Source organism: Taeniopygia guttata, chromosome 19 (assembly GCF_048771995.1).
Source record: "Taeniopygia guttata chromosome 19, bTaeGut7.mat, whole genome shotgun sequence".
NCBI lineage: Eukaryota > Metazoa > Chordata > Aves > Passeriformes > Estrildidae > Taeniopygia > Taeniopygia guttata.
In genome coordinates, this window is record NC_133044.1 from 2,383,975 (window position 1) to 2,410,868 (window position 26,894).

At 41.9% G+C, this 26,894-nt stretch overlaps 3 protein-coding genes across 12 annotated transcripts in view; all 3 read right to left on the bottom strand.

Moving 5' to 3' along the window:
• BRIP1 (BRCA1 interacting DNA helicase 1) overlaps nt 1–3,834 on the bottom strand; it is a 90,652-nt gene extending 86,818 nt beyond the window's left edge. For 6 of the 9 annotated variants that reach the window (XM_072937305.1, XM_072937304.1, XM_072937301.1 and 3 more), the window contains exons 1-6: nt 3,626–3,771; nt 2,519–2,646; nt 1,848–1,959; nt 1,282–1,476; nt 891–1,018; nt 252–389 (exon numbers count right to left, since the gene is read on the bottom strand). In XM_072937305.1, the coding sequence (XP_072793406.1) occupies nt 252–389; nt 891–1,018; nt 1,282–1,476; nt 1,848–1,959; nt 2,519–2,611 (666 nt within the window). In that variant the 5' untranslated portion in view covers nt 2,612–2,646; nt 3,626–3,771. Of the gene's footprint in view, nt 1–251; nt 390–890; nt 1,019–1,281; nt 1,477–1,847; nt 1,960–2,518; nt 2,647–3,625 lie in introns of all 9 variants that reach the window. The other 3 variants (XM_072937302.1, XM_072937303.1, XM_072937309.1) reach the window with 3 other exon arrangements.
• A 439-nt stretch (nt 3,835–4,273) lies between these two features.
• Nucleotides 4,274–19,515, bottom strand: INTS2 (integrator complex subunit 2). Of its 2 annotated transcripts, none has more exons than XM_002199209.7 (24): nt 19,139–19,515; nt 18,563–18,701; nt 17,841–17,943; nt 17,559–17,672; nt 17,082–17,212; nt 16,822–16,995; nt 16,179–16,405; nt 15,514–15,639; nt 14,896–14,967; nt 14,680–14,794; nt 13,968–14,036; nt 13,663–13,797; nt 13,115–13,291; nt 12,777–12,885; nt 11,960–12,064; nt 11,366–11,530; nt 11,014–11,215; nt 10,363–10,488; nt 9,605–9,794; nt 8,412–8,678; nt 7,359–7,466; nt 6,660–6,765; nt 6,321–6,497; nt 4,274–5,524 (listed from the first exon to the last, which is right to left on the bottom strand). In XM_002199209.7, the coding sequence occupies exons 1-24, from the start codon at nt 19,429–19,431 to the stop codon at nt 5,355–5,357; spliced, it is 3,600 nt and encodes a 1,199-aa protein (XP_002199245.4). In that variant the 5' UTR covers nt 19,432–19,515; the 3' UTR covers nt 4,274–5,354. The 2 variants fall into 2 exon arrangements, with proteins under 2 accessions (XP_002199245.4, XP_030143874.4); XM_030288014.4 differs by having other exon boundaries at nt 4,932–5,524; nt 16,179–16,369.
• A 114-nt stretch (nt 19,516–19,629) lies between these two features.
• Nucleotides 19,630–26,894, bottom strand: part of MED13 (mediator complex subunit 13) — a 53,206-nt gene continuing 45,941 nt past the window's right edge. The window contains exons 25-30 of the mRNA XM_002199200.7: nt 26,689–26,847; nt 26,417–26,602; nt 26,074–26,222; nt 25,681–25,854; nt 24,509–24,609; nt 19,630–23,824 (exon numbers count right to left, since the gene is read on the bottom strand). Of these exons, the coding sequence (XP_002199236.4) occupies nt 23,692–23,824; nt 24,509–24,609; nt 25,681–25,854; nt 26,074–26,222; nt 26,417–26,602; nt 26,689–26,847 (902 nt within the window). The 3' untranslated portion in view covers nt 19,630–23,691. The remainder of the gene's footprint in view (nt 23,825–24,508; nt 24,610–25,680; nt 25,855–26,073; nt 26,223–26,416; nt 26,603–26,688; nt 26,848–26,894) is intronic.

Here is a 26,894-nt window from a genome sequence, read left to right on the forward strand (position 1 = left end):
TAGAAATGCAGAAGATTACTAACAAAGCTGCAGAAACAGGTGCCATTTGTATCTTAACTTCTGATGTGATACTTCTGTTACAGAAAAATGGAAATAAAAAACAAAACACTGAAGAACCTTTGCATCAGCTGCAATGTTTGCTCGAACTTCATTAAGCTGCATTTCATGCATAATCCCTTCACATAAAATACTGTTCAAAATTGTTCTTCAACTAACACTCCTGATGTAAAAGATACTACTGAATTACTCACTGTTTGGGGAGAAAAAGTAGCAGTTTTCATGCTTTTTTCAGAGTGAACAATCAGCTCTCCATTTTTCCTCTGATGATAAACTTCTAAAGCATCAACAAACTGCACTCCTTTTGCAAAGCACTGACGTTTTCTAACCTGCTGGGGAAAGAAACAGTGTAAAAATGCACTAGGCAGAGGGATGTGCTCACACTGGCAGTCCTGGTTTTGTTTCAGCTGAGTCTGGTTTAGTAACTGGGCATCAACAGTTTAACCAAGTCTAAGCCACACAAAAGTCATTAAGGAAAGCTATAAAGTTTTAATTATAAAAGAATCTGTAGTTATTGCTGAGCTTTTCTGCTTTGCTTTCCCAGTTACAAAACTTACAAGAATTATAACACCATCAACTGGGAATAAATATATTTTGGGGATATTACTTGTCTAAATGTGAAAGTTTTAGGACAGGGTATAATGAACAATGTATTTCAACAATGGACTCCTTTGTAAGAAGTAACAATAAAAATGAAGAAAACCCTGTCACTCTAAGCTGTGACTGTGATATGATTCACTTATTGCCCACACCCTCCTCTGTACCATTAACTGGATTTGAGAGTTTGGTTGAGCTACACCCAGATTATTTCACTGCCCGCAGACTCTGCTCACCTGCTGCTCTGTTTCCAAAGGACGAATCCTTTTTCTGTCTACTTGAAAATCATCGTTCTCACTGGCATGAAGAGATAACTTTTTTTTGGCAGACAGCTTTGAAGCTAGTGTTTCATTTTCCTTACATTCTGTAATTAATAAAATAAAATGGAAAGCCACTATTAGGGATGCATTAAATAAGTGCAACATTTTAAAATACAATTTCTACCGAATAGTGACTGCTAGAAATACTATAAATGTATATGGTGTAGGAAGCAGTGTTAGACATTTCTAGACACATTAACCACTGTACAGATTTCATACAGGGCAGAAGCATGGCTGTATTATGATGGTAAAAAAAAATCCCTGGCTTGAAAGCAGCAGAATTTTATCTGCCTACAGATGACGTTACCTGTGTTTGTCAGTGGGCTTCCAGGTTTTCTGGAAGTTCCTGTATTAGGATAATTGGCAGAACAAGGAGCACTGTGAGTCCCACTTGCTGAAGCCTCGTTGCTCTTGGGCTGGGAGTGACACTTGCAGTGACACGGTGGGGACGGCTCTGCCTTCCTGTCCTCCTTGTCACACAATGAGGTTGGCACTGGTTTCTCTGGGGGACAAAGTCATTTGTCTGTCATTAAACCCTCCAGACTTGACACGAGAGCCAGAGGTGCACAGCAGTGAAGATGAAGTTCAGGTACCAGTCAAGCTGAACAAGCTGTGGTCACCCTCTGAAGAACTGCAGTGCACAGAAAGGAAAACACCTCCCTCTTCCCATTCAATCCACACAACCCACAAGGATTTTCTTCCGAAGTTCCAACAGCCACATCTCCCTATGGGATCTAAACCCAGCTCAGCATTACTGCTTTATGCTGCCATTAAGGTGGTGGACCCAGACCTGAAACCAAATGTTTAAAGGCTGAAGAAAAAAAATTCTTTTATATTTTGTAATAAAAGTTGTGCAGACACTAAGACACTTACCATACAAAGCCTGCTGCCATGATAATGCAGAACAAAGTAATGCCAAGCTTTTGCCACTTCCTGTGGGGCTCTCCAGCAAACAGTGCTGCCTGCTATTCAAGCCTTTAACAATCTTTAAGGAGCATAAAAGAAACAGAATTAACAGAAAACAAAGCAGATGTTACCTAATCTTAGCAAAAACGTCCTAATGTCCAGCCTAAACTTTCCCTGGCACATCTTAAAGCTGTGCCCGGTTAAAACATTTAAAAAATGTTTAACTATATATGCAATAATCCATTTAGAAAAGTTCCTCAAAAAAATTAAAACTTCTTGAAATATTACTATACATAATTATTCTGTTTAAGCAATGTATTCCCCCCTCTAAAATCTTGAACATTTGCATACAGCTGCAATTTCAGCATACCTAGATGAACAACCACATAGTTTCACCACATGGAACTTGTTTCTTGGCATAAATGCTCCCAAATCCAAAATGTACCTCCCCCATTCCCTAATCATGGCCCAGATACTGCACAGCACAGAGAACACTGAGGGGTTACCACTGAAATTCTCAACTGCAAGCTCTGAATTTAATGTAGCAGCTTTCTAAATGCTGACAGAGATTCTGGAAATCCAAATACTGGAAAACACAAGCTCTTAGTCTGGCAAATGCCAGTGTAAACTCTACTCACAGCATTCATCATGGCGAGCTGGGAGGGGTAAGCCTTGCAGGGGAAGAGGATCTTCACCCCCCCAATTGTATATTCTGCCCCATCAGAAGGCATGGCCAGCTTTTCTCCCCTCTGCTTCAGGTTTAAAACTGCAATTAAAAATACAGAATTAGTAACTCAATGCTAACAAGCAAATAAATAAATAAAAAACACCATGAGCTGCACACACCAGTTCAGATTCAGTTAGCCAGACTGGAGATAGAACCCAAATCCACACAGGAACAGCATTTTAGAATATGAAGTAACTAAAACCAGCCAGTTTTTTAACTCTAAAGTTCCATCACCTTGAACTGCAAGATGTCATAAACTACAAACATACAGCAGCTTGCACATTTATAACAATGAAAAAAAAACCTGGACAGTGACTTTAAAAATGAGATGCTTAAAAACATATTTCTTCCATAAATAATACAGCAATTAATCAGGAGAAAAGGAGCATCACTTAATTTACTATTCTGAGTTTATTTCCTTGAGTATCTCGGAATAATAAAAGACTGACAATTTCCCTGTGTTAAAAAGGTGAATTTATCGAACGAAAAATACTAGAGGCATAAATGGCTTTAAGTGACAATATTTTTGAACAACATAGGGGGATTCTTTTTTTCATAGTTTTTCAACACTGACAAAGTAAGACAGCAACTTTAAACTGGCAGATTCTCAGGGATAAATTAACTCATCTGACTTTTAATAATTAAACATATACATCATATGTATGGCACGATTCAGCTTCACCATCGAGCTTAGGAAAAAACAATTCAAGCAAAAAACGACGGCTGACATGGTTTACATCCAGCCAGAGTTTCCTTCCAGAAGGAAAGGCCACCTCACTCCAAGGCTTTTCCCCAACCCATTCTGGGAGGAAGGCTCGCTTAAACGAGCACAACTCCCCACGAAGTTTGCCCCTGAGGAGGAGGAGGCAGGGCCCGGGACACCGCAGGGACCCTTCGTGCTGTGACCAGAGCCACCAGGCACTCCCCGCAGCGACATCTCGAGCCGGGCAGAGCCGCTTCGCTGCCCGAGCGTTTAGGAAGCGGTGGGGCCGCCCCAGCCCAGCCCACAAAGCAGCACCTGGGCGTTCTCTTCCTCTGTGCGCTCGGCGAGGCGGAGGCGCCGGCAGCCGCTTCCCCCGCGCCCCTCACGGCCCCGCACCTGCGGCCCTCAGCGCCTCCGTCCTTCCCGCCTCCGCCCCAGCCAATCAGCTGACAGGAAAGCGCCACGCGCCGCCAATCGACACAGCGCACACTGGGGCGCTCCCGCCTTCGCCTCTGCGCACCGACAGCCAATCACAAGGCGCCTTGTTGGCTTCCGGGTGGTACGCGTTGCTAGGCAACCGCGCTTTTTGTGAAATACTCAAATATTTATTATTATTATTGGCCTTTATCATTAGCATTACGGCTAATATATTTCTTATTCTTTTATTTTGTTTTTATATTTATTATTTTTATAATCTTTTATATTAATTGCATATTATTATTGGGTATTATTATTGTTGTTATTATTATTAGGTATTATTGGGTATTATTATTATTATTATCCTTGTTTTAAGCAGAACGCACAGAAAACGCCATGGAAAAATTAATAGTTTAGAAAGTGTCTTTTCACTACTGCCACACACAGCTCCTGTTCTTGTCAGGTGTTTCCCTCAGGTGAAATTTGGGATGAACGTGGAAATTTAAAAGCAAAACAGAACACCCCCTTTGAACTTCAGTCATACTGTTGTTGTTTTTTGGGTTTTTTTATTTAAATACCACTACAGGATATAAAATTACACTTGGAACTGAGGAGAAAAAAAATACATACATTTAGATTATTTACATAATTTACATAAATATGACAAAAATTTGCTCGGTAGGCAGATGGCGATGGGGGTGTTACAGCAGGAACCCTGGAACATAAACCCACGGGGGTTTCCCACATTTCCATGTGGGAATTCCAGCCCTGTACACAAAAGAAACAACCCCATGATGGAGAAGAAAGGATTTGGCCTTGGAATTGCTTTGGCATGGCTGAAAGCTATCCCTGCCCTCCCTGCCTGCAGTCACCCTCAGCATCCATTTCTCTTTCCAATCTTATCCTGATGACACCTCTGCACTCATTTCCTCAAGTCTTTTTCATCTCTTTTTTTTAAACTTAAAAACCACAAAACCATCTGAGCTGTATTCTTTAAAAATACCATTTATATGGTTCATTTCTACTACCAGCATTTTTTTTAAAGAAACTTTTAGACCAGTTTCAAACTCTCAGTGAAGCCTGGTTGATCTTTGAATGAAGTTCCTGATTTCATGAACTGAAGCTCTGAGCCATGGTTTGACACACAAATAAATGTTCTAATTTTCTGAGAACTCAGTGTGATGGTGCAAGCTTTTGACACCACTTTTTCAAGCATTCCTTGGAGCACTTTATTCCAATTTGCTCTGCAATGCCCTGGAGCAGCAGCTCATTTACCTCAAACTTCAATCTCCAATTTTTCTCACCTATCATTTTGCTGTTTGCCCAACAAAATAAATATTCATTTTGCAGTGTTACAAAACCCTTTCAGGTGTATTGCTGTGCTCCTCCAGGAGCTGAGCAAGCCTGAAAATCACTATTTTTTGGAAATTATTTACTGATCCCTTCAGCCTCAGAAGTTCTCACATAATCCTGTTGAAGGGATTTTCTTCTCGGCTGTGACTGATTCAATGAATGAAAAATGTGGACTTTGTTCCAGCTCCTCAGTCCACTTTCACAGCTTTTTCCAAATTTAGGCACCATGAAGAGAGGGAAAAGCTACAGGACAACTTTCCTGGAGTTTTTTTTCCTAAATTCCGCTGACACTCATGTTAATGATTTCGATGATGGTGTTTTCCACACACTGGCACAGCTGAACGTCGGGGTCCAGGCTTGCAGTGTCCCTGGAGCAGCTTTTGCTGGAGAAATCCTTACAGAGCCCTGAGAAATCATGTGGCTTCTCCTTCAGCTGCTGGAGACCTACAAAATGCAGCAGGAGAGGCAAAATAAATATTGAGAATTTTTATTTCCAGCCATAAATATGAGACTGCAAAGCTGAGGCAGCACCATCCCATGCTTCACCAAGGTTATTTACAGAAACACCATGTCAGAATCTGAAATACTCTTAGAACTTCAGGCTTGTAAGCTAAAGTCTAGTATTAAACACAAGATTTGATGTGAAACTTTAGAAAAAGCTTCCAAACGTAAATACTAGTAGCAAGAATATGAATTTATAGTTTACAGCAAAACCACGTTAAACTAAGTAAAAAAAAAAAAGTTCAGAGTTTTAAAGTTTAAAATATAAAAAAAATAAAAGTAGTTACAAAAGCAAACAAGAAGTTTAAAATGCAGTACTGTTAAGTTTATGTATCATAACATAATTAGCTGAAGAAACACTATGAGTCCATAAGATGAAACATTTAAAAATTGAGTCAAAAACATAAATATCCTTATTAATAATATTTTATTGATCAACAGCTCCTTAAGAAGTCTTGTAACTAAAGGTCTTGTGACCTTCTAAATCAAAATATAATGATATAAACTGAACTCACCCTTCCTACCTATATAAAATATTAAAAAAATTAACCACATCATCAAAACCAATTCAAAAGTCCCATCTCAAATCCTTCCAAAACTCCCTACAAGTCAAGTATCACAATACCACGACATTTAAGTAAATAATGAAAGTAAATTAAGTAAATTACCACAAGACCACAACATTTCTGTCTCATTTCCCTGTGCCTGACCCCTTTGGGGTGCTAAGTCCTTGACTTACGGGTGATGATGGGGTCGAAGTCTCGAGTCTGTGTAGCAACATCAGAGGCACAAACTTGTCCAATTTGGATCAGCAGGGACATGATGTCCTCATAGAGTGGGGGAAAGGCTTGGCAGAAGGACACCAGGCAGGGCAGGGTGGGCATGAAAAACGTGTAACGCTTGGACTGGGTCAGAACTGCCACGGAGGAGGAAATGCAGAAGTAAAAATCGATTATTATAAAATCCAATCAAGAATTGTTACTTTTACAATAGCAATTAGACAGACATAGCTGTATTCAGCCTAGAGAAACCCTCCTGGCCCCCCCAGCCGTGGATTTTGGGGTGTCTGGGGTGGTACCTGTGAGCAGGGTCCCCATCACGTTGATGGCCAAACGAGCCACGCTGAGGGATTTGGGCAGGGCATACTGGATACACAGGTAGGAGAGCAACTGGATGGCAAAGATCTGCCAAAGGAGAGAAAAGCAATGAAGTTACAGCCTGGTTTACACCTTCTATCCAAAGCTCTTCACCACACTTAACAGTAAGTTAATATTCCCTGCTTTACCATGAAGGAAGCCAATTGAAGCATTAACAAGAGCTATTATGATTATTTTTCTGCTGGTATGAAGAAAAATAACCCACACATATTTAATATTCATCCAAGTGTTTCAAAATCTCCCCGAGACTCTTGCTCCAACATTAATGATGAGCAATAAAGCAACACACAATGTGCAACACAAGCCTTGCAGAAGACATTTAGGTCTGATCCATTCTAGTTTTAATCTTAGCTGATCAGTAACTTAATACCAGAAAGGATTAAATAAGAGCAACTACAAAGTTAGTTTGATACAGAAACAGGGAATATTTATTCCAACAAATTGCAGTTGCGTTCAATGCCAGGCTTTAATTTAATGTAAAAGTGCTACAAATATTCCCTGAATATCCCAGGCAAGCTAGAACAGGATGTTTTTAGTGTCTGTTTATTCTCCCCCCTCAGCCAGCATTTAATCAGGGTTAGTACCCACAGTGATTCCCCAGCCAGCGGACTGCTCAGTACCTGTTTTTCCAGTTCAGGCTGGGCAATGAGCTCAGGAATGAAATCCAGACAGATGTGCATGGATGGGATCCCAGCCACTGTCAGTGCCAGAAGTTCACACGGATAACCCTATGGGATTAAGGAAAGAGGGGTGCCAATGTGTCACAGGTGTGTTTTAAAAATTCTGCTTCAACTAAGATTTTAAAGTACGTGTTAATGCTTTGTTTCAAAATTAATATATTTATAACTCCCTTTTGTCCAGAGTTTGCAGCAGGCCTTTAATGCCAAGGCAACAAGAGGCAGACTGGGTACAAACCCAGGGTCTGGATCGTTTCTTCAGATCAATATTCAAAGGAAAGCAGACTGCAGTGACCTTTTCCTTCTGTGTCTTTCCTGTGTTCCAAATTTCACCATCAGCCCCAATCTGCTCATTTCACAACTGCCCCATAATGACTTTTTTATCACTTAATCAGTTCCAGGTCAAGGCAAATTATCTCCTTGTAAAGAGTCTGCCATCTGGCAGGGAGCAATTTAATATGCATTAAAAACACATTTGTATTTTAGAAATTACTGATCTTCCCCCTCTTCTGGTTTTTGGTTTTGTTTTTTTTTTTTTGAAGGTGCTCAGCTGCTGTTGCAGGGCCAACCTTTCTCCTTCCACCCTAAAGATATAAACTGTGCCCAAACAAAAAGGAAAGATAAGGAGATGTTTACATTTGAGTAATGGGAATATTAATTTCAAAACACATCCAGAAATAAGTAACCCACAAAAGATGTGGAACGAGTAATTACAAGGTGATTAGGGCAGTTTTCCTTGGCCTAGATGGACAAACTGAAAAGGGCAGAGGCACAAAGGAGGGGTTTAATGATGAAGAAGAGGCAGAGTCTGGGTGCTGCCTTCTCACCACAACCAAGCACTGAAATAGGGAGGAGTGTGAGCTCTACAAATGGGAGGAGACAGAAGGAGAAAAGTGGGCTGTTCTCATTTCTGAGAACACCCAGCAGCCCCTGACCATGCCCTTGGCTCCTTCCCAGCCTGACACGGCAGAGGAGAGCTCAGGCAGCAGAGCTGACCTGGAAATGCACGAGTTTGACGATGTTGGGGTCAGCAATGTACATCTGGTGCAGCAGGCAGCAGATGAGGCACTGCACCTCCCGCAGGTTGCACAGCAAACTCTGCTCCTCCTCCTCTTCCTTTTCCTCCTCTTCTTCCTCCTTTGTGCCCTGTGGGCTCTGGGGGCTCTGCACATCCCTCAGCAATCCATGGGCACTGCTGCTCTGGCCCTTCTCCTCTTCTGTAGGCAAGCAAATCTCCAGAAGGATCTGCACAGCAGCACTGTCCTGGGGAGAAAAGCCACAGCAGATGCTTAAAAACCCCCAGTGAAAATAAAACCAATCCAATACAACACAAGGGTAATTTAAGAAATGGAAGATTTTCATGTGATTAATATTTCTACCTGTAGGTTTTTTAAAGTACAGAATGAAAATAACTCAGCTCAAGAATCACAAATCCTGTAGAACATTTAGCAAACTTCACCACTTTATCTCAATCAAGATACAAAGAAATAAAAAAGGCTAAATCTAACAAAGTATCATAATCACAGATGAAAAGAGTAAATTCAGTAGAATCTCATATTGCTTTAAAATAAATATCCAGTGGTCCCTTAAAGCATCCAAAATAGGCACAGAGCCATGTAATTCACAGTATTCATCACCCTGCTCATTTAAATATAAAACTTCCTATTAACTAAAAAATCATATTATAATAGGAACTCCCTATGTAACATTCCAGACAGAGGGATGAAGAGATGTCTGTGGAACAGGATTACTCAAGAATTTCCATAATGTCAAGCTAAGAAATGAACCATCCTTCAGCCTCTGCCACTTTCCAGTGCTGGCTGCTCCTCTGAAACACCTTTCAGATGATCAGGCATGGGTCTGTCACATTTATTTTTTGTTTTACTGCTCCAAATCCAACCACAGAAACAGCCTCTGGATCACACAAGCATCAAGGCAAAAGGGCTGCTGAGCAGAACTCGTCTGTTCTGACAGAACAACCACTATCAAAGCAGTAAATCAGCACAATGCTTCAGACTAGAAAAAAGAAAATATTTAACCATCTGAATACAGAGGCTGTTTTCCGTGGTCAAAGAAGTTGATTTAAAAAAAAAAATTAAAAGGCCTCATTTTTTAATTTCCTGTTTCTGCATTTCTCTTTCATCACTGTTTTTCCTCACATTGTGGAATATCCATTTCTTCCCTCTTACCTGAGCAGCAAGCAAAGCATTTTTTAACTCTTCCCTTGTAACTTCTGGGGCCTCTGGACCCATTGCATTGTTTTGGGATGGCCTAATGTCCTGCTCTGCTGTTTCCTTCAGATGAGCATTAAGGTAAGCTTTGGAAGCAAGAAGATATCCATTCAACATGTGCAAAATGATATCCATCAGAGGAGGACTCCTGAGATGGGAACACAGTAAAACAGAGACATTTCAGTATCATGAACAAACTAAAAGCACCCTCAAAGGCTGTAGCACCGCAGCTCCTCCTCTGGCATCACTGACATCTGGAGGAACCAATTTCTAAGCACTGCAAAGACTCCCTTGGGAAATGAAGCAAATCTGCCTCTGTCACATCCATCAGCAGCACCCACTGGCAGAAACTGTCGCCCACAAGGATGGAGTAACCCACAATAAGGCACAAGAGCTGGAAGGATGTTACAGCTAAACCTCACCCACCACCACGTGGCAGCAGCCATTTCCAACACTCTGCAAAGCCTGTTCACCACAATTTCACCCACCCAAATCCAAAATGGATGAGCCACCATGCAAATCCCAAAGTTCTGAAAACACAGCTAGACAGGACGAAATGCTGGAACAGCAGCTCCACAGTTCTCAGGCCAAGCTTAAAACAACACAAATGCTCCTGTGATGAGTTTGAAAAGATGTTTTGAAGTGCTGAAAGCTTTTAGTTTCCTGTTGGACACCTCTGTGTCAAGCATTCAGTGTGCAGCAGCACAGACACTCACCTGTGCACTCTCTGGTCACACCTCAGTACAATCAGGGGATCAATCATCAGATCATTCTGGGTGTATTTCTGCTGGCGCACTATTTTTGCTGAAGGCTGCAGGGCATTAACAGTCATCACCCACAACCTAAAATGAGAATATTTCTATGATTTTTTTTTTAATAGGAAATTTGTATAAGAAAAGGGGTTCTCAAAGCATTTGGTCACTCAGCCATACTTCTCTAGGCCTATCAAGTAGCAAAAACTCCATTTGCAGCTCTTGAAGTTAACCAAGGTGCAGTTAACTTACACTCCCTGGACTTACAGCAGTTTTCACTGCAGTAGAGTATCCACTTCATAAAAAAAAAACATTTTCTTACCAAAGTGAGTTCCTGTTCTTTCAGTAATTCAGCACAAACAATGGATACTATAAAACCATACTCCATACTTTAAATTGAAGACTTCCTTTCCCCTGAGAACAAGAACCACCTTCCTTTTAAATGCAAAGGTTCAAAATATCAACAAACTAAAAAAAATTGCAGCTCCAACACATTCTATTCAGTCACAGCCTCCAATCTCCCTGCTACAGGCATTGTGTTATTATTTTTAGAAGAAAAAGTGGCCTCCCACCAATGTGCAACAAGAAACCAAACAGTATTTTGAGCCTTGATACCTTCTGGGCATGACAGTGTTCAGAACCATCCAGAGTTTATTGACAGCCTGCAGAATTCCCCGAGGGACTCCAGCTTCCAGCAAAAGATTCATGTTTGAGGTCAACACCTCTGCATAGGGGATCAATTCTCCAGCTGAGAGAAGGGTCAAATGTTCCAGGATCTGCATCAGCTGGGTGTGATTTCCAGGCAGCAAGGAAAAAGCTGTAAAACAGAAATCTTGTTAAAATTGGACTTCTGACATTTGAAGCACTGAAGCATTTTGGTTATACAAATGAAGTATAATAACACACTTCCAAATCTACTATATTCCAAACCATTTGGAAAGAATTTACTTGGAATGAAGTTCTTTACCTTCTTGGAGCTGTTTGGGAGAGTGGTTTTTGGCCATGTTGGTGAGCAGCATCCTCCTGAGCAGGGCGTCGGTGCCGGTGATCTGCTCCTCGCAGATCCAATCGTCCACGATGCACAGGTGGGGGTAGTTGGTGGCCAGGAGTCTCAGCAGGGAAGAGTGTAACCCTTGGGGACATCAGGGACATTCACAGCTCAGATTTGAGCAGCTGCATCTGTCACCTGAACACATCTGTGACTTTTATTTCAACCCCTGAACTGAATGGCTGGCCAGCAGCTCAGTGAGGTGCACCTTCACAGCCTGATAGAGATGAGAAGTTACCCTTTGGAAAGTAACTGTTAAACTCAGCCTGGAATATTCAACATTCTCAGGTAATTCCTGCACTAAAACTTGCCCTAGGGAGGTAAGATCTACTCTAAAAGGAACTGCTTTCCTCACACTTTCACTGTGACTCTTCAAACATCTCTGCAATCTCAGTAGCTGCTCCAGACAGATTTTAAAAGCAAGAAAAAGGAAAGCAAGCTATGAAAAAGGCAACAGCCACTGAGCTGAGAACACTCAGCCTTCCTTTCCATGCACTTCAGACACGTTTTTACCTCCCAGCTCCTGCTGCAGCCCCTGTGCCTGCCGGATGAGGTACTTGATTGGAATCTGATCCATCAATGCTGAAGAGTAGGACTTGGGTTTTCTCTGCATTGCCGCTACAAGGGAACAGGACAAGAAACCACAGGCAGCAGTTACAGCTAAAAACAAGTATTTCCCCAACTGGATTAATAAGGAAAATGTGAAGCACTTGTCTCTATATTATCCAGGTAAAATCAAGAAAATATCAAATAACTGTAATTGATTTTATAGTATTTCAGACTTCCTTGATTAGCATGAAGAAAAAAGACTGAAGAATACTGGAAGTTTTGCACCTTAAAAATGGCTGGTAAAAAAACACACCAGGAATAAATACTGGATTTTCACTGAAGTTTAATTTCATCAATAAAATACACAACGGTATTTTAGAACTGATTTAAAGTCTTCATTTCAAAGGTAAAAATGGGATCATTAAGTATTACCAACTATAAAATTGCCAACTTAGAGAAAAGTGTGTGCATGTTTGATGATGTACGTGAATAAATGAAGATCTCAAATAATTATGAAATATTTGTTAATTGTTATTGCATTCCTTAGATGCTCATAAATATTTCTTGTAATTCAGCTTGCACCTCTTTTAATGTGTAAAACAAATTACTCCACTAGAGAGTTCTAGCAGGAACTTTATGTCCTGAATGTCTACAGCAATTTACTGTGTTTATTGCGTACCTGAACTTTCTATGCTCTGCTCGAATCTGACAGCAGCATAAATTCTTCCCCTCTTTGCTAATTTTCAGTTAGTCTGTTTCCCCCTGATGCTCTCACATTTACCTAGAATCTTTGTGTTGGCCAGCAGTGCCTCTTCATAGGATAGGACGTAGTAAAGGACGAGCAGCTGTGTGGTAATGCTGAAGCGCTGGGTGGAACGACTATTTTCTCCCTGCACATAAATCACACAAAAAGGTCAGGCTGCATTCATGATTCTTGGGAAAGAAAATTTGGATTTACCCACAAATATGATGAATATCTGAGTAACAAGATTCACTTCAAAACATATGAGTGTCACCGTAGCAGTAGGGAGTTTACAGGCAGTGAAAGCAGAAAGTGAAGCAACTTAACACAAATAGAAAATCCATAAAGTACAAGAAAGATCCAAACTAGATGATTACCCCAGAGAGTCCTTGGAAAACATTCAGGATCTCCTGCTCCGTGACAGGCTGGTTGGTGGCCTCTGGGTTGGATTTAGACGCAGGAGTGAGGATGGAGTTGATGTAGACATCAATAAGGGGCAGCAGCTGAGGGTGCAGCGGCGTGGTGGTTTCACAGAGCTGCCGGTAGATCCAGTCCTACGAGAGAACAGCCCATGACACAGGCAGAGGCTTTGACTTTGGAAAGTGCAACACCAGTTCTGAATTGCTCATAAACTCCGTATCCTGGACCCTGATTCACAAATACAACTTGTCCTGGCTGGAAAATCATTCTGACTACGATTACGCACAGATGGGGGAGAGAGACTTAATATTTTTGACTTCATTAAACAGTAGTGTGTGGATTGCAAAGCTAAAAATGGGCATCTTAACTTAAAACACAGTTCTTTCTTAAATTACATGGTAGGAAGGTACAAGATTCATCAAGAATTCTGCTCCTATAACTCAACCAGTCTGCAAAACCTCATCAGCATTCAAAATTATGAACAGAAACAAAACAAAGGCGGTACCTTAATGGATACTTTGTGCTTGGTGAAGGAACGACTCTTTAAGAGCTGGTAAATGCAGTGAATAGGTAAAAAGCCAGTGATGTTGGCACTGAGGTTGCCTGTCACAGGCACACGGACAGCATGGGCTGTAACCACCTGAAGGCAAGAGACAACGAACAGAAAAACCACTTAGCACAAGAAACAATGTGACAAAGTCACACAGCCACAGCCCTGACTGGCATCTCCTTATTTCTGGGGAATACCCCAAAGGGAAAGGAAAGGGAAAAAAGGGAAAAAAGGGAAAAAAATCCCTAGGTTGAAAATACCTGTTCAGTGAAAATCTCCTGTGTGAAGATTGTCTTCATTCTGCTCAGTGAGCTGGGCTTAATAACAATCTGAAATTGAGAAGAAAGTACTTAGAATTGCAAGTTCTATCTTTCTTACAACTTCCTTTCTTTTATAAACTGTTAACTTTTAGCCTTTTAAATCTTGTCTGTTTTCCTGGTTTCCCAGTCAATTCACATCTGTATCAAATGTCAAACAAAAATATTTTCCAATGTCACAAGGTAATCACCCCATGTCTTCCTTGTCCTAAAATCTCCCTCCCCAGCATTTACATCTGGTGAGATATTGTTTCACAATAGTGAATTGTTGGCAAATCTCCTTTAGTAATTTACTGAAATTAATTTTACATGTACAGATGTTTAACTATTTAAAATAAAAACTTTGCAGCTCAATTTGGAAAACACTTCAGTTAGTCTTCTAAAAAGTTCATTTCTTGGAAATAATGATTTCAACAGGGCATCATTTTTTGAAGATTCTTTTATCACCATATTCCTCTGTATCAAGAGCTATGCACATTTCAATGTTCTTCCAGATGAATTATTACTCATATTTCAGCTTATATTTACTTTAGGTATATTAGCAAAACCAAAGTTCTTTATATCAAAAGTAAAGTAAGTATCAAAGTACTAAAACCCAGTGAAAAATCTGATTTTAACAGACAACTGTGCAGGCTAGAAATAGTTTAGGATTTACCTTCATTCCCAAGGTGGAGCAGACCAAATCAATGATGGCACTGAGCTGGTTGCTGTGGAAATACATGGCTACCAAGAGGAGCATCTCACCAAAGGAAGCAGACACACCAGAAATGCTGGTGATAACAGACAGGAAGAAATACAGGACATAAGTAAATAGGACAGAAATAAATGTGAGATTACTGGAATCACTAAAAGAAATCCAGCCTGCTCTCACCTTTCAAAGTAGGCTTCTTCCTTTATCATCCAACTGAGCCACATCACCATGAGTTGCTCCTGTTCTGGGGTGCTGCACAAAGAAAATTCATAATAGATCCCTTCCCCAGAAAACCAGTGCTACTTTTACTATCACTTGCAGAAAAGCCACTATTTGAGGAATCTTACACCAGGAGACTTTTTGTCACTTTCACTTCAGCATCCAATTGCTGACAAGAAGTGATATTTGGCACAAAGGTCAGTCCAACTGTCAGGCAACTTCCTTTTTGGAATGCACCCAACAGAAAGCTACACCCCTGAATTATCTGCACTGCTTCTCTCTAAGGAACTTAGCCATGAACTTGTTCCATGGAAAAGTGAACAAGTCAGGCCTACTTCAGCCTTCAAAAAACCACTCACACTAAGCTCATGCTAATGCTCACCTCTCAACAGACTTGGTATAAAACAAGAGTGAAATATCCATTCACTAACCACAGAGTGAGACAAATCCCTTTCATCAACATATGGAGATTTTATAAAGCATTAGGAGGGAAAAAAAATGTGCAGCTCCGGGAAGGGCATTGCCTTTATGGTGCTAAACCAGTCAGATTTTCCAAAGCCCCCCCTGTATTGAGAGTACCTGACCAGAGTGGAGAAGGCCAGGAGCATGCAGAAGGACAGGGACACGAAGCGGACACCGGCCGGGGTTGCGGGAGGGCGGCTCGTCATCAGCTGCAGGAGCTGCTCAGCTTCCTCATCTGTGGGCCTGAGCAGAACAGAGTACAAAACAAAGCTGGGATTTAATAGGGAAGAGATTTCCAGTCTCTCACAATGGTTAAAGATTGAATTTTCCCTGCTATTCAATCTGCCAAGGTGGTAATTTGCTCTGACCTTAACAGAGATAAAAATCTCTGTTAAGAGACAACAGTGAGAAAACTTCCCCAGGATATAATTGCACCTATTGGTGCAAACTACTTAAATTAAAACTAACAGTGCAAAAAGATGCCACATTAAAAAGTCTAAAGAAGTCATTTCTAAAAAGTGAAAACAAAGGAATAGAAATTCAAAATCCATATAATGTACGTTGCTAGAAGAGAAAATAGCTGATAACTACACACTGCTCCAACCATGTGGGTTTAGAGTTCTCTGAACAAGTCTGCAGAAGTGATTTTACAGCAGCAGAGGACTGAAACTGGTGAGTTCTGCCACAGGTTTTGAGGACACAGTGGCATTACAACAGAAGTACCCAAAGCCCTCACCCTCTGCTGAAATGGGCAGCCATGAACCAAACCCCAGGCTCCTTACTTGAGGCCAGCAATGCCCATGAGAGCACAGTAGAGCCGCAGCAAGGCGCTGGCCTTCACCACGTGCTCCTCCTTCAGCCCCGAGTACACGGACACGTTGGGCTCCGTGTCAGCCTCGGCCTCCTCCACAATGTGGGTGCTGCGCACAGTGGGCAGGATCCCCATCAGCTCCAGCAGCAGCTGCCTCCTCATCTGCCACAGCACAGAGCTGATGTTATCTCTTTTTCTCTGTGCAAGAGGTTAAGAGATGAGAATAATGTCAAATTCAGCCCAACAAACAATGTATTATATGACTTCCATAGTCAAAGGAAGAGGGTTATTTTTTTAAAATACAGTTTTCAGTTCCAAGCTTTAACTATGTCACCTGAGCATCTTCCCACTGTGAGCACTGAGAATGAACATTTTTACCAGGCAAGTATTACAAACATACAATTCCCTGGTTTCCATGCCAGGGAATAACCAAATGCCTTCAGGGACATTACTCATAGAGAGCTCCATAAGAGGAGGTTGCCTTATAAAGGTTTCTCCAAGTCGTGCAATGGGATTTATGTGCATTCAGACAAATCTGCAGCACACATCCAAAAGAGTTACATCAAGCTACAAAAATATTTCTTAAAAAGCAGAATGCTCTAAGATTTTCTCACCTGTTGCCCATTTCGGATGAAAGTTCCAAACCACGTCCGAACCTTTGCATTTGTTCCAAGCAGTAAACCACTCACAAAACACACCAGGTCACTCACTCCATCATCTGAGGATTCATTCTTGGTGTGATCCAAGGTCAAAGCCACACCAAGACCTGGCAGGTGACACTCCTCCACCTGGATAAAACACTCAGGCTCAGTCATCTTTGTTGGGTTTGAAGCTGAAGGAAGGTTCTTAATTTTGATTCTCAGGACAAACTCACCACCATGCCCCGGACCCTCAGGGCTTGGGAAGGGTTCATCTTGCACAGGTGCCGAAGAGCTTCGGTCCTGCGCCGGCCTCCGACGCTCTCCTCATCCTGCCGCTCGCCGTTCTTAATCAAACCTCGGCACACTAAAGACCCAAGAGCAGCTCTCAGCAATCTGCCCTTCCCAACTCAAATTAGCATCAGATAATTTGAATCATCACATGGCTCAGTGGAAGGGACACAAACTGTTGGCAGGGATTAGAGGAGGTTCTTAGCCCCAGTATTCCCTGCCCAATCAGCCTTTGTAACAGTGCCCTACAGATGAAAAGCTGTGACACACAGAGCGAGCCTGGCCTGCAAGCAGGCTGCAAAAAATGGGACTCAGCATGCTCAGGTGGCAGCATCCAGCAGCTGTACACCTCCTGGTTTAGCCCAGAATTAACCACGCTGGTAGAAATCATTTCAAAAGCTGGAGAAGGAGCTGTAACTCACCCTCGTTGAAGCTGTCAGGGACATTGGCCACCAGCAGGCAAAGGAACCAGGCTCCATTCTTAACGTGCAGCAGAGCTTCAGCCACATCCACTATTGGCAACAGTGATGGCAGCTCTGGGTGGAAAGAGGGTGTTAAAAGTCACAATGTTTCACTGGGAAACAAAAACTCTGCTTCCAAGAGCTGCACAGCTTAGATTAACCTTACATCTGCCACAAAAGCTCCTAAAGTTGCTTTGTTACATTTGTGAGAGGTCAGAAAACGCCATAAATACAGAAACACACCTGCTTGCAAAATGCAGAGAACATCTGCTGCCTCCTCCAGGTAAACAGGACTCTCGAAGAGCTCAGAAGATTTGAGGAAAAACTCACCATTTGATTCTGACACCTGCAAGACAACATTTATCATCAGTGAACAGGTTTCATGAAGCAATTTGTCTAAATCTGTTTTAAATTCAGCATGTTTAATAGATTAAAATCTGCCAAAACCATAAAGCTATCAACACAGAACAAGCAGGAAAAGTTTGTAGAATAAGAAATATTTACTACTGGAAATACTTCAACACAGATGGTATCATTGCTTCTTTTCAGAAGAAAAATAGCCCACTGACATTCTAAGTTTACACAAGGAAAATAAAATGCTTGGTGAGGAAGGCAGTGGGGGAAGAGAAATATGATGGCTAATACCACACTGCAGTAGGAGCAAAGAATGGGATGGAGAGAAGTCATCGCTTCATTTCCAAATTATTTCTGCACTGACAGGTCACCAAATCACATTATGTATGAGTACAGCATATTAGAGAGTCCCTATAACATCAGGAAAGACTTCCTTTAGGAAGTCACAAAGAGTTTAAGCACAAGCCACTGTTCAATCAGCCTGAGACTTTGAATCTTGATAAAGCAGGCAAGGATTACAGAAGAGTGCTCACACCACCAGCAGCACCAGAAACACAACCAGTTCAGAGAGCAACCTAAAACTCACAAATATCCCCCTATGGGGAGTTCACCTTGTTCATAATGGCCAGCAGCTCGCTCAGCACCAGCCGGAGCCGCCGAGGAGAGTCACTGTGCTCAAATTCCAGCGTCAGCCCGTGCTGCAGCTGTGACACCAAGATGCTTTCTCCGCTGCCACCTCCCAGCTTGTGCCTGGCACACGATTCAAAAATTCAAAACAACAAGCATTAAACGTTTCTGCAAAGACAGAAATGCTTCCAGCTAAAGGAAGGCAGCACTTCCCTAGGTGTCTTTTCTGTCCTTATTATAAAGACTGCTGTAATTGCAGTACAAGAAAGCTAATTCAGCACATTATCAAAACTTCAAGTGCTTCTATTCCCCAGCAGCACAAAGAGCCAGGAAAGCGCATCCACCTGAGCTGTGCCTTCATCCCACAGAGCCATCCCAGCCCTTCCCGCACCTCCCTGAGCACGGCGGGGGACAGATCCCAGGACACACAGCTAAACCCCAGGGCTTTCCTAGGAGAGCATCGAGGGACACGAATGGCCGGGTTTAAAAAGCTGCAGCAATAGGAGCAGCTGGAAAAGCCACACAGCGCTTTCATCACAGACCCCCGCTCTCTGCGTTACCGGAGCTGCTGCTCCTTGCTGGCGTCCTGCTCCAGCGCGTGGAAGTCCACGGACAGCAGCGCCACGATGGAATTGACCGCCTCGACCCCCGAGAGCAGCCGCAGGATCAGCTTCTTGTCCTGCGCCCAGCTCTGGCTCTGGTCGGCGGGCGCGCACAGCGCCATGCGCACCAGGCAGGGCAGCAGCAGCCGCAGCTCGGGGTCGCTCAGCGCGGCCAGGCGCACCACGTCCACCTTCTGCATCGCCTCGAAGGCGTAGGGGCTGACGAACTGCAGCGCCGAGCACTCGGACATGGCGGCAGCGGCAGGTCCCTCACGGCCCCCGCGCCCACCCGCCGCCACTACCGGGGGAAGCGGGAAGTGACGTCACGGCGGGAGGGCCGAGGGGCGGGAAAGGCTGAGGGGCGGAAAGGGAGAGGCGGGAAAAGCTGAGGGGCGGGAAAGGCTGAGGGGCACCGCCCTCCCCGCCCCCTCAAGAAACCCACATCACAATCAAGGCTTCATGAATAATTTATTCCATTTGAATTTTTTTTTTTTAAAAAGTATAAACCTTTTTTTTTTTTTTTTCTTCTTCATTTCCTCGATCACAATTTGTACAACTCAGTGTTTATGGCATTCGGCAGAAATAGTGTTTGTTCCTTAAATCCGCTTTTCGTTTTCTGTGTTTTGTCACGATGAATGCGAGGCTCCCTGGCACATGCAGCCGTGCCCGAGCGGTATGGGAGCGGCTCCCTGACCTGTCCGGCGAGGTGTTAGAGCAGCTCCTCGGTGTGTCCGGCTGCGGTGTTGGGACTCCGTGTGTCCAGCCATGCCAGTGGGGTGTCAGAGCGGCTCCAGGCGTGTCCAGGCGTGTCCAGCCGTGCCACGGCGGCGCGGGAGCAGCTCCGAGGTGTGTCCAGCCGTGCCCGAGGGCCGCCATGTCCAGTCACGAGGCCACACGGCTGCGGCAGCCCAAGGCAGCGCTCGGCAAGGTCCTCACGTCCAGTTGACTCGGAAAAACCTAAAGCTCAATGAGTAACATCCTGAAAAAGTGACCCTGAGGATTGTGGTAGGTCCCAAATCCAGTTTTACTGTAAATTAAGCTTTACTCCGCTGAAAATAAAAAGTACACCAACAAATAATAGTAAAAAAACCCTTTAAGAATGAAGCATAGTCCTGGGCCCTTTACTTTAAAAAAATGAAAAAAACAAAATAATAAAACAAACAAAACCACCTTCCCAACTGGAGGTTGCGAGACAGTAATGTTGTACAATGTCACCCCATGAACGAATTCTCCAACAAAACCCAGATGAAAACAAGGTTGATGCAGCATTTCTATCCCAACAGACTGATATGTGGTGCCGTACTGTTGTGCAGCAAATCATATGGTGCAATAGCATTTTTTTAAAACGTTTTACTCTTATTCTTGAAAGCTTTAAAATAATGCAACATAATATTTTGATATTACAGTATTAACAAATAGTGCTTGATTAAAGACATCGGCAAGTCTTCATAGCAACACACAAAGTTAAAATTACCATCAGAGGTAAATATAGAAATACAATAATCTGCGCCATAACTGACAGCTAAGTAAGAACATAGCTGAGGATTTAAATATAAATCCATTTATCTTTAATTATTTCAGAGAATGTTAGAAATATCTAAATGTTACAGCTACTTTTAAAATGTGAGGGTTGTTACAAGTACAGCTGGTGGCCTTGCTGGTCTTAGCAACATGGTTTTCAGAAACCTAATTCAAATAGTAGTGAGTCAAATGTGACTAAAAGGCTTAAATGCAGTAATATCTGGGTTAAAATATGTATTTTTTAATTGGAATGGAAGGATCTCGGCTTCTTTCATTGGAAGAGATAAACCTCCACAGCTACTTAAAGCACTGACACGAACAACATTTTCTTGCAAGGTCGTTTTGGAAACCTGTGGCTGAATTTTTCAAATACTTAAGCTTGTACTTGCTAAACAACCTCGATTTATTGGATTCTGACAATTTTATTTATAAACCACCTATTATGTGCACTTAAAATAGTTAAATGAAAGTAGCTAACAAAAAAAGTATGCCCAATATAATAGTTGGCTCCATGGTGCTGGCAGGTTTGATTGTACATTGCCGGCTGTGACTATCACTCCAGAAATGGCCCTTCTAGTCTTTTATAGTGGTTATAATATTATAATTTACTTTAATTGCATTTGATGGGGGGGAGGAGTGGGAAACTGGCAGCTTTCACAGTAGGAGTTTCACAGGGAAGGCTGGTCCAGGTAACAGAATACAGTTACACCAACGTTCAGGCAGCTGATTCACTTACCTTTAGGAATACAAGTCAGATTGAACACAAAACAAAGCCACACCAAAACCCAGCCCTTGGAACTTGGTTAACTGAGCCAGGGTTAGAAATGACCACTTAGCGACAAAGCTCAAGAAAAAAAAAAGGACATACACTTTGAAAATTCCAGTTTTCGGAGCACTTTTCCACTTCAAAAATGCCAACCAAATGAGAAAAACCTTCTGTAAGACAATAATGTGCCGTTTAATCTGCGGTGCATTACCGAGATAAAGTCATGGACAGACCCAGTTTTTAACTCTATTTATCAAAATATGCTAACTTCTGATTGCACTCATGTTGTTCTGAAGAAATGACTGAAAATTCTCATCACCAATTGTACAACTTCTTTATACAAAACCAAAAAAGTTGCTAATATTGTATGTACACAATTCAGTGAGACTGTTCATACGAAAAAAAAATCACCTCAGGCAGGTCTTTTGCATTTACGAAACGAGATTTTCATGAACACAGTAAGTTTGGTAAATGCAAGCAAATTCTTCCTTGTAGAGGGGTTAACAGCAGGTGCACAAATAGATCTTAAACATTGCTCCTTTACAGGTTTAAACCAGCGAGACAGACAATATTAAGACCCAGGACTTGGGTTATCGTGACAGGCTCCCGGGAGCACTGCAGGAGTTCAGTTTTTCATCTGGCAGTCAGATAAGGAACGCAGAAAAAGCATCTGCAGCTGCTCTTCAGCACCCGTAGGGGCTATTTTAGAGCAGCCACAGACATTTGGCATGTGCTAGGAAAAAAGGAAGGAAACTACTGAGAAAAAATGGTGACTGTAGATAGAGGGAGATGTTTAGGAAAGCCTTGTGGTTTGTCAGTCCCTTCCTTGGGGAGGGCAAAGCCTCCTTGGCACATGCCCCAGCCAGAGCCTGAAAATGGGATATGGGGAAGGCCATACATTGATACTTGGGACCTCCACCACAGTGCCAAAAATACATGGAAAAGGAAAATGTTCAGGGTTTCGTGCTGTTTTTTTACTAGTGGAATAAAATCTGAATACCAGAATTCACTGAGAATCTATATACACCACATTTTAGTTAAACACACACCAATCTTAAAGTCAAGATTGACTATTTTTGCATTTGTAAAATGGCTAGAGCTGGGCTAAATTTCAGCCTGGCAGGAGACTTTGGATATGGTCAGAGTTTTCTGTGTGTTCCACCTCAGATTCGCATTTTATCACAAAAGCGGAAGCAAACAATGCAGTGAGCACGGTGCCAAGAATATCCAGGGAGCAACAATGCACAAGAGATGTTCTTGTGATATTAAAACTCGTGTCCTGGAAGTGGAGCTGAGAATCTAGCCACAGCCCTGAACCATAACACAAACTTCAGTTGAAGAGTTTATTCATGTTATTCTCACTACAAGTTAAACCACCTACAATATCACTCATATATTGCCATTGTTACTCTGTAAAGGTGTGATATAAAATGCTGTAAGACCCGGTACCTTTTCAATTTATATAAACACAGTGAACTTCATTACTGTACATGTACTCTGCAACTACAGCTTAGCTGTAAATCCCCCACACACAATGGTATGGACATTAACCCCTCTATCCCCGTTAGACTGTACATCAAGACAATACAAATTTACTGTCCCCACCCACCCCTTACAAAAAAATAATACTCTAAAAGCAACCTACTGCAACTTTTAATTAAGACGATTACATATATTTTAGACCAATTGCTTTAAAGCAAGAAGGCAGTATAAACCTTCTAGGAAAATTTTTATAAAAGAGGTTAAGAAATATAAGACAATTTATACATTTAAAAACTTACAATAAATAAGAGATGCAGGCATTTTTGAATACTAAGTACTATAATCCAATACAAGAACATCTTGATGTTCTGAAGCCATAGGTTGAAACTTAATTGTTCCTCTTGTTTCTTCTCATCTCCATGCTTTTAAAATTCGTTTACCATGACTGGGTACTATGGCTCATTACTCTTCACAAATACTGTGGCTGGGGAAAAATGGTTAATTTTGCTACTAAAAACGTTATAATACACTTTCTGATCATCATTCTGAAGCGTCCCCCATAGTCAGTGACTCAAAGACAGCAGGGCGATGGGTGCCCCTCTCACAAGTCAGAACAATATTTGCTGGAAGTAACAAGATTCATACCCCATCACAAACAACTTGCACTGAGAAGAATTATAACTTAGTCCTGCAGTGAAATATCCCTTTTCCTCATTTTTGTCTTGCAAAATTCAGATGAAGATCACAGCATATTCATGATAAAGTTATACAACTGATTCAGCACCACAAAATGAATTGGGAGACATGACCGTCTGTCCTGGGTTGCAGGATCACAGGTTAGCCAGGAGAGTGCATTGTACTGTTCCAGAACAAACCTGAAAAACAAACAGCCTTCTGTCAGGCCAACACATTTTCTCACCAGGATTTTACAACCTTAATATACTATAATCCAGCTTCTTTGGCATCAAAAACATAAAATAGGTTTGCCAACATTCAGAAATAATATGTCTTCCAAATTATTACAGCAGTTCAGAGCTAAACTTGCTTTTGGTGGAAAATTGTCATTGTAATTGCCTATTCTTGATTCATACCAAGAGATTCACATTAAAAAAAAAAAAAAACCAAAAAACAAAAAACCAAAACAACTAACAACCAGAAAAGGAAAAACAATCTGATGTCTTCTCAATTAGCATCCCATATTTACATAGGTCTGGGCTCCTGTTCTTCAGCACTTCAGATTTTCCACACGATTGCTGTGCAATATTCTGGCTTAACTATTTCTCTCTTTTCTGCTAGGTTCAAACTCTCTTCTAGTTTGAGGAATTCATTGGTTTTTAAACATTTTCAAATACTGCTTGGTTAAAGAAGGGCTTAGAGATGTTTGGTTTTTATTCCACCATTCTGTGGCAATCACTTAAAGCATAGCAATTTATCTGCACTAAGGATATTGGCTGCACAAAGGAAAAAACTAACAGCAGGAAAAACAAACATGCAGCTTAACTGAAGCAGCATTAAAAATTAAATGCACAATATTTTTGCAAGTGATCAATAATAAATACCTGAGCACATCAGAAGTTTGATTAGAATCAAGTGGATGGGAGTGTTTACTGTGGAGTAGCTCGTCTGATTGCACTGAAGGCACGTGGAGGTGCAAAGAGGCCTGAGGAAGGAAGAAGGAAGCCAGAAGTTACTGCCTGATCAACTACACCATATTTCCTTTCCCCATGTTGTTGTAGCTTGCAGTCACCTTCTCTGTCTGACACGCAAGCCAAAAAACAAATCTTATCCTTAGGCCATCAACAAGTTCAGGAATTCTCAGAATATTTATATTCTCTCACACAGATCTCTGCTAAAAACACAGTGCTAGTAGTGAAATATATATATATGGGGGGGTTTTTTAATCCCTTTTCTACATTAAGTGATTATTAAAAAATCAACTCAAGTGGCCCAAGATGTCTAATAACACACAGACTTGGAAGTTCAGTTGCTTTTATAGGCCTGGTCTATTTATATTTCATATATAGAGCTGCTTATCGTAAATAATAAATCCTCTCTTCAAAATAATATCCTATACCAAAGCCACAGCTGAGCTTAGGCCAAGAGGAGCTGCTAATCCAGACACAAATAAGGCTGCAGAAGATCTATCTGGATCATTAGAAAACAAAGCACAGTATTAGAGATGCTGATTTGTTAATACAGAAAGTTTCTCTGTATATCAATGGATGGCCTTAAATGTGCTAAGTGTGTCTTGACTGTGCCATAAGGAGATAAGGGGCTCAGACAACGCCCAGACAGATGATACAATGCAAAGCCAACATGGAAAAAACAACTTTTATGCTTTGTGCAATACAGAAAGAGATTAATTTATTCCTTATTTTGTCCAGGGCAAATGAGTTATTATACTGCACTTATGTACCTCCCTCTCTACCACCAGTCCCCTCAGGAGTCCAGCTTAGCCACAACTCTGTCCAGGAACTCAACAAAATCCTGGAGCATAAAGCCAGGGAATAAATAAAAAAAAAAAAAAAAAAAAAAAAAGTCCAGACTACCAGGAAGAAACCATGAGCAAAGCAGAACCTTCCAAAGAGTCAAATCTCAAAAACTGAATACACCTGGCCTCTCCTGAAGCCAAGGCAGAGCTATCCCCAGAGACATGCACTGACTTTGGTTTAAGCAGAACAGTTTTCACCCCAGATGCCTCAGACTGCACAAGTCTCTGCCAGGACAGTACCTTAAGAAACAAGGGACACTGATTTTGTGCTTGAGGACACGCTGACCAAAACCAGTCAGGCAATGGACCTGCTTTGGCAGTTGACACAAAATAACCGAGGGCCAGTGGCTGCTGCAGTATATTTGTTACTTCATCATGAGATTCTGTGGAAAGCAATCGATCTGTACCTTGACCCTGGAACACAACAGGCAAAGGTTTTGGATTAGGAGAGCACAAATTTAACAGAAATTACCTATAGCATCTGAAACACAAAACATTTTGAAATATCCAAGCATGACATGACAATCCAATCTCTGAGTGATCTAAAATCCTTTATTCCACAAAAGGAAATTAACAGATGGATAAAAAACAGACAAAACACACACACAAAACTGTATTTACTGCAATAGTTACCTTGCCCATATCACCTCCGTGGGGGTAGTGGGACCCTGGAGAATGCACAGGGGATCCACCAGGAGATGCAGGAAGAATATTTATAATATCAGGATCAAGATCATCTCCAGTGTCTAACAAGTCAAAGATTCCCATTCCATCTGCTCCATCTTGAAAAGAAACAAGACCAGTGAATTCCTACCAGTTCACTATGTGCAGGATATGACAATAGATTCAGAAATAAAGAAATATTTCCATTCCATAGAAATGGAAATGGTTCCTTAGAACGAACAGTTTATTTTTATGATAGGGCACAGAGTGACGAGGGGTTTTTAGAAGGCGAGAACAATTCCAAAGTACAAACCATTGTTTGTGTTAAAGGCCAGATCCAGGTTCTCAGTGGTGTAAGTGGATGATGCCACTTGCACAGAGGCAGAGGTGGGGAACACCAGGATGTGAGTGCAGGACGTGTCCTGGGGTGTGTTCAGCTGAGACGTTTGCATGTTCAGAGTGGTGCTGCGCCCGAACACGGAGCCCGTGGACACGGAATCTTTGGGAGAGAAATCAAACATTTCCTCAGATTTGCAAAGCCTGAACTGTAGTTCTCATGCCAAAAAGAGAGAGCTGCCCAAATACCTGGCATAATAATGAAGGATCCCTGGGGTTCCATGGCCACCAAGCAAGCACTGAGAATGCTGGGGGAGTCTGCAGCAGAGATCCCACACATCCTGCACATGTCCTTCAGCCTCTTGCTCAGGGACTGCAGGTTCCGGCGGCTCAGCAAACAGCTCCAGTCTGAGGGAGGAAATCTCACTAGTGAGCTTCTCTTCCAGAAACAGGGA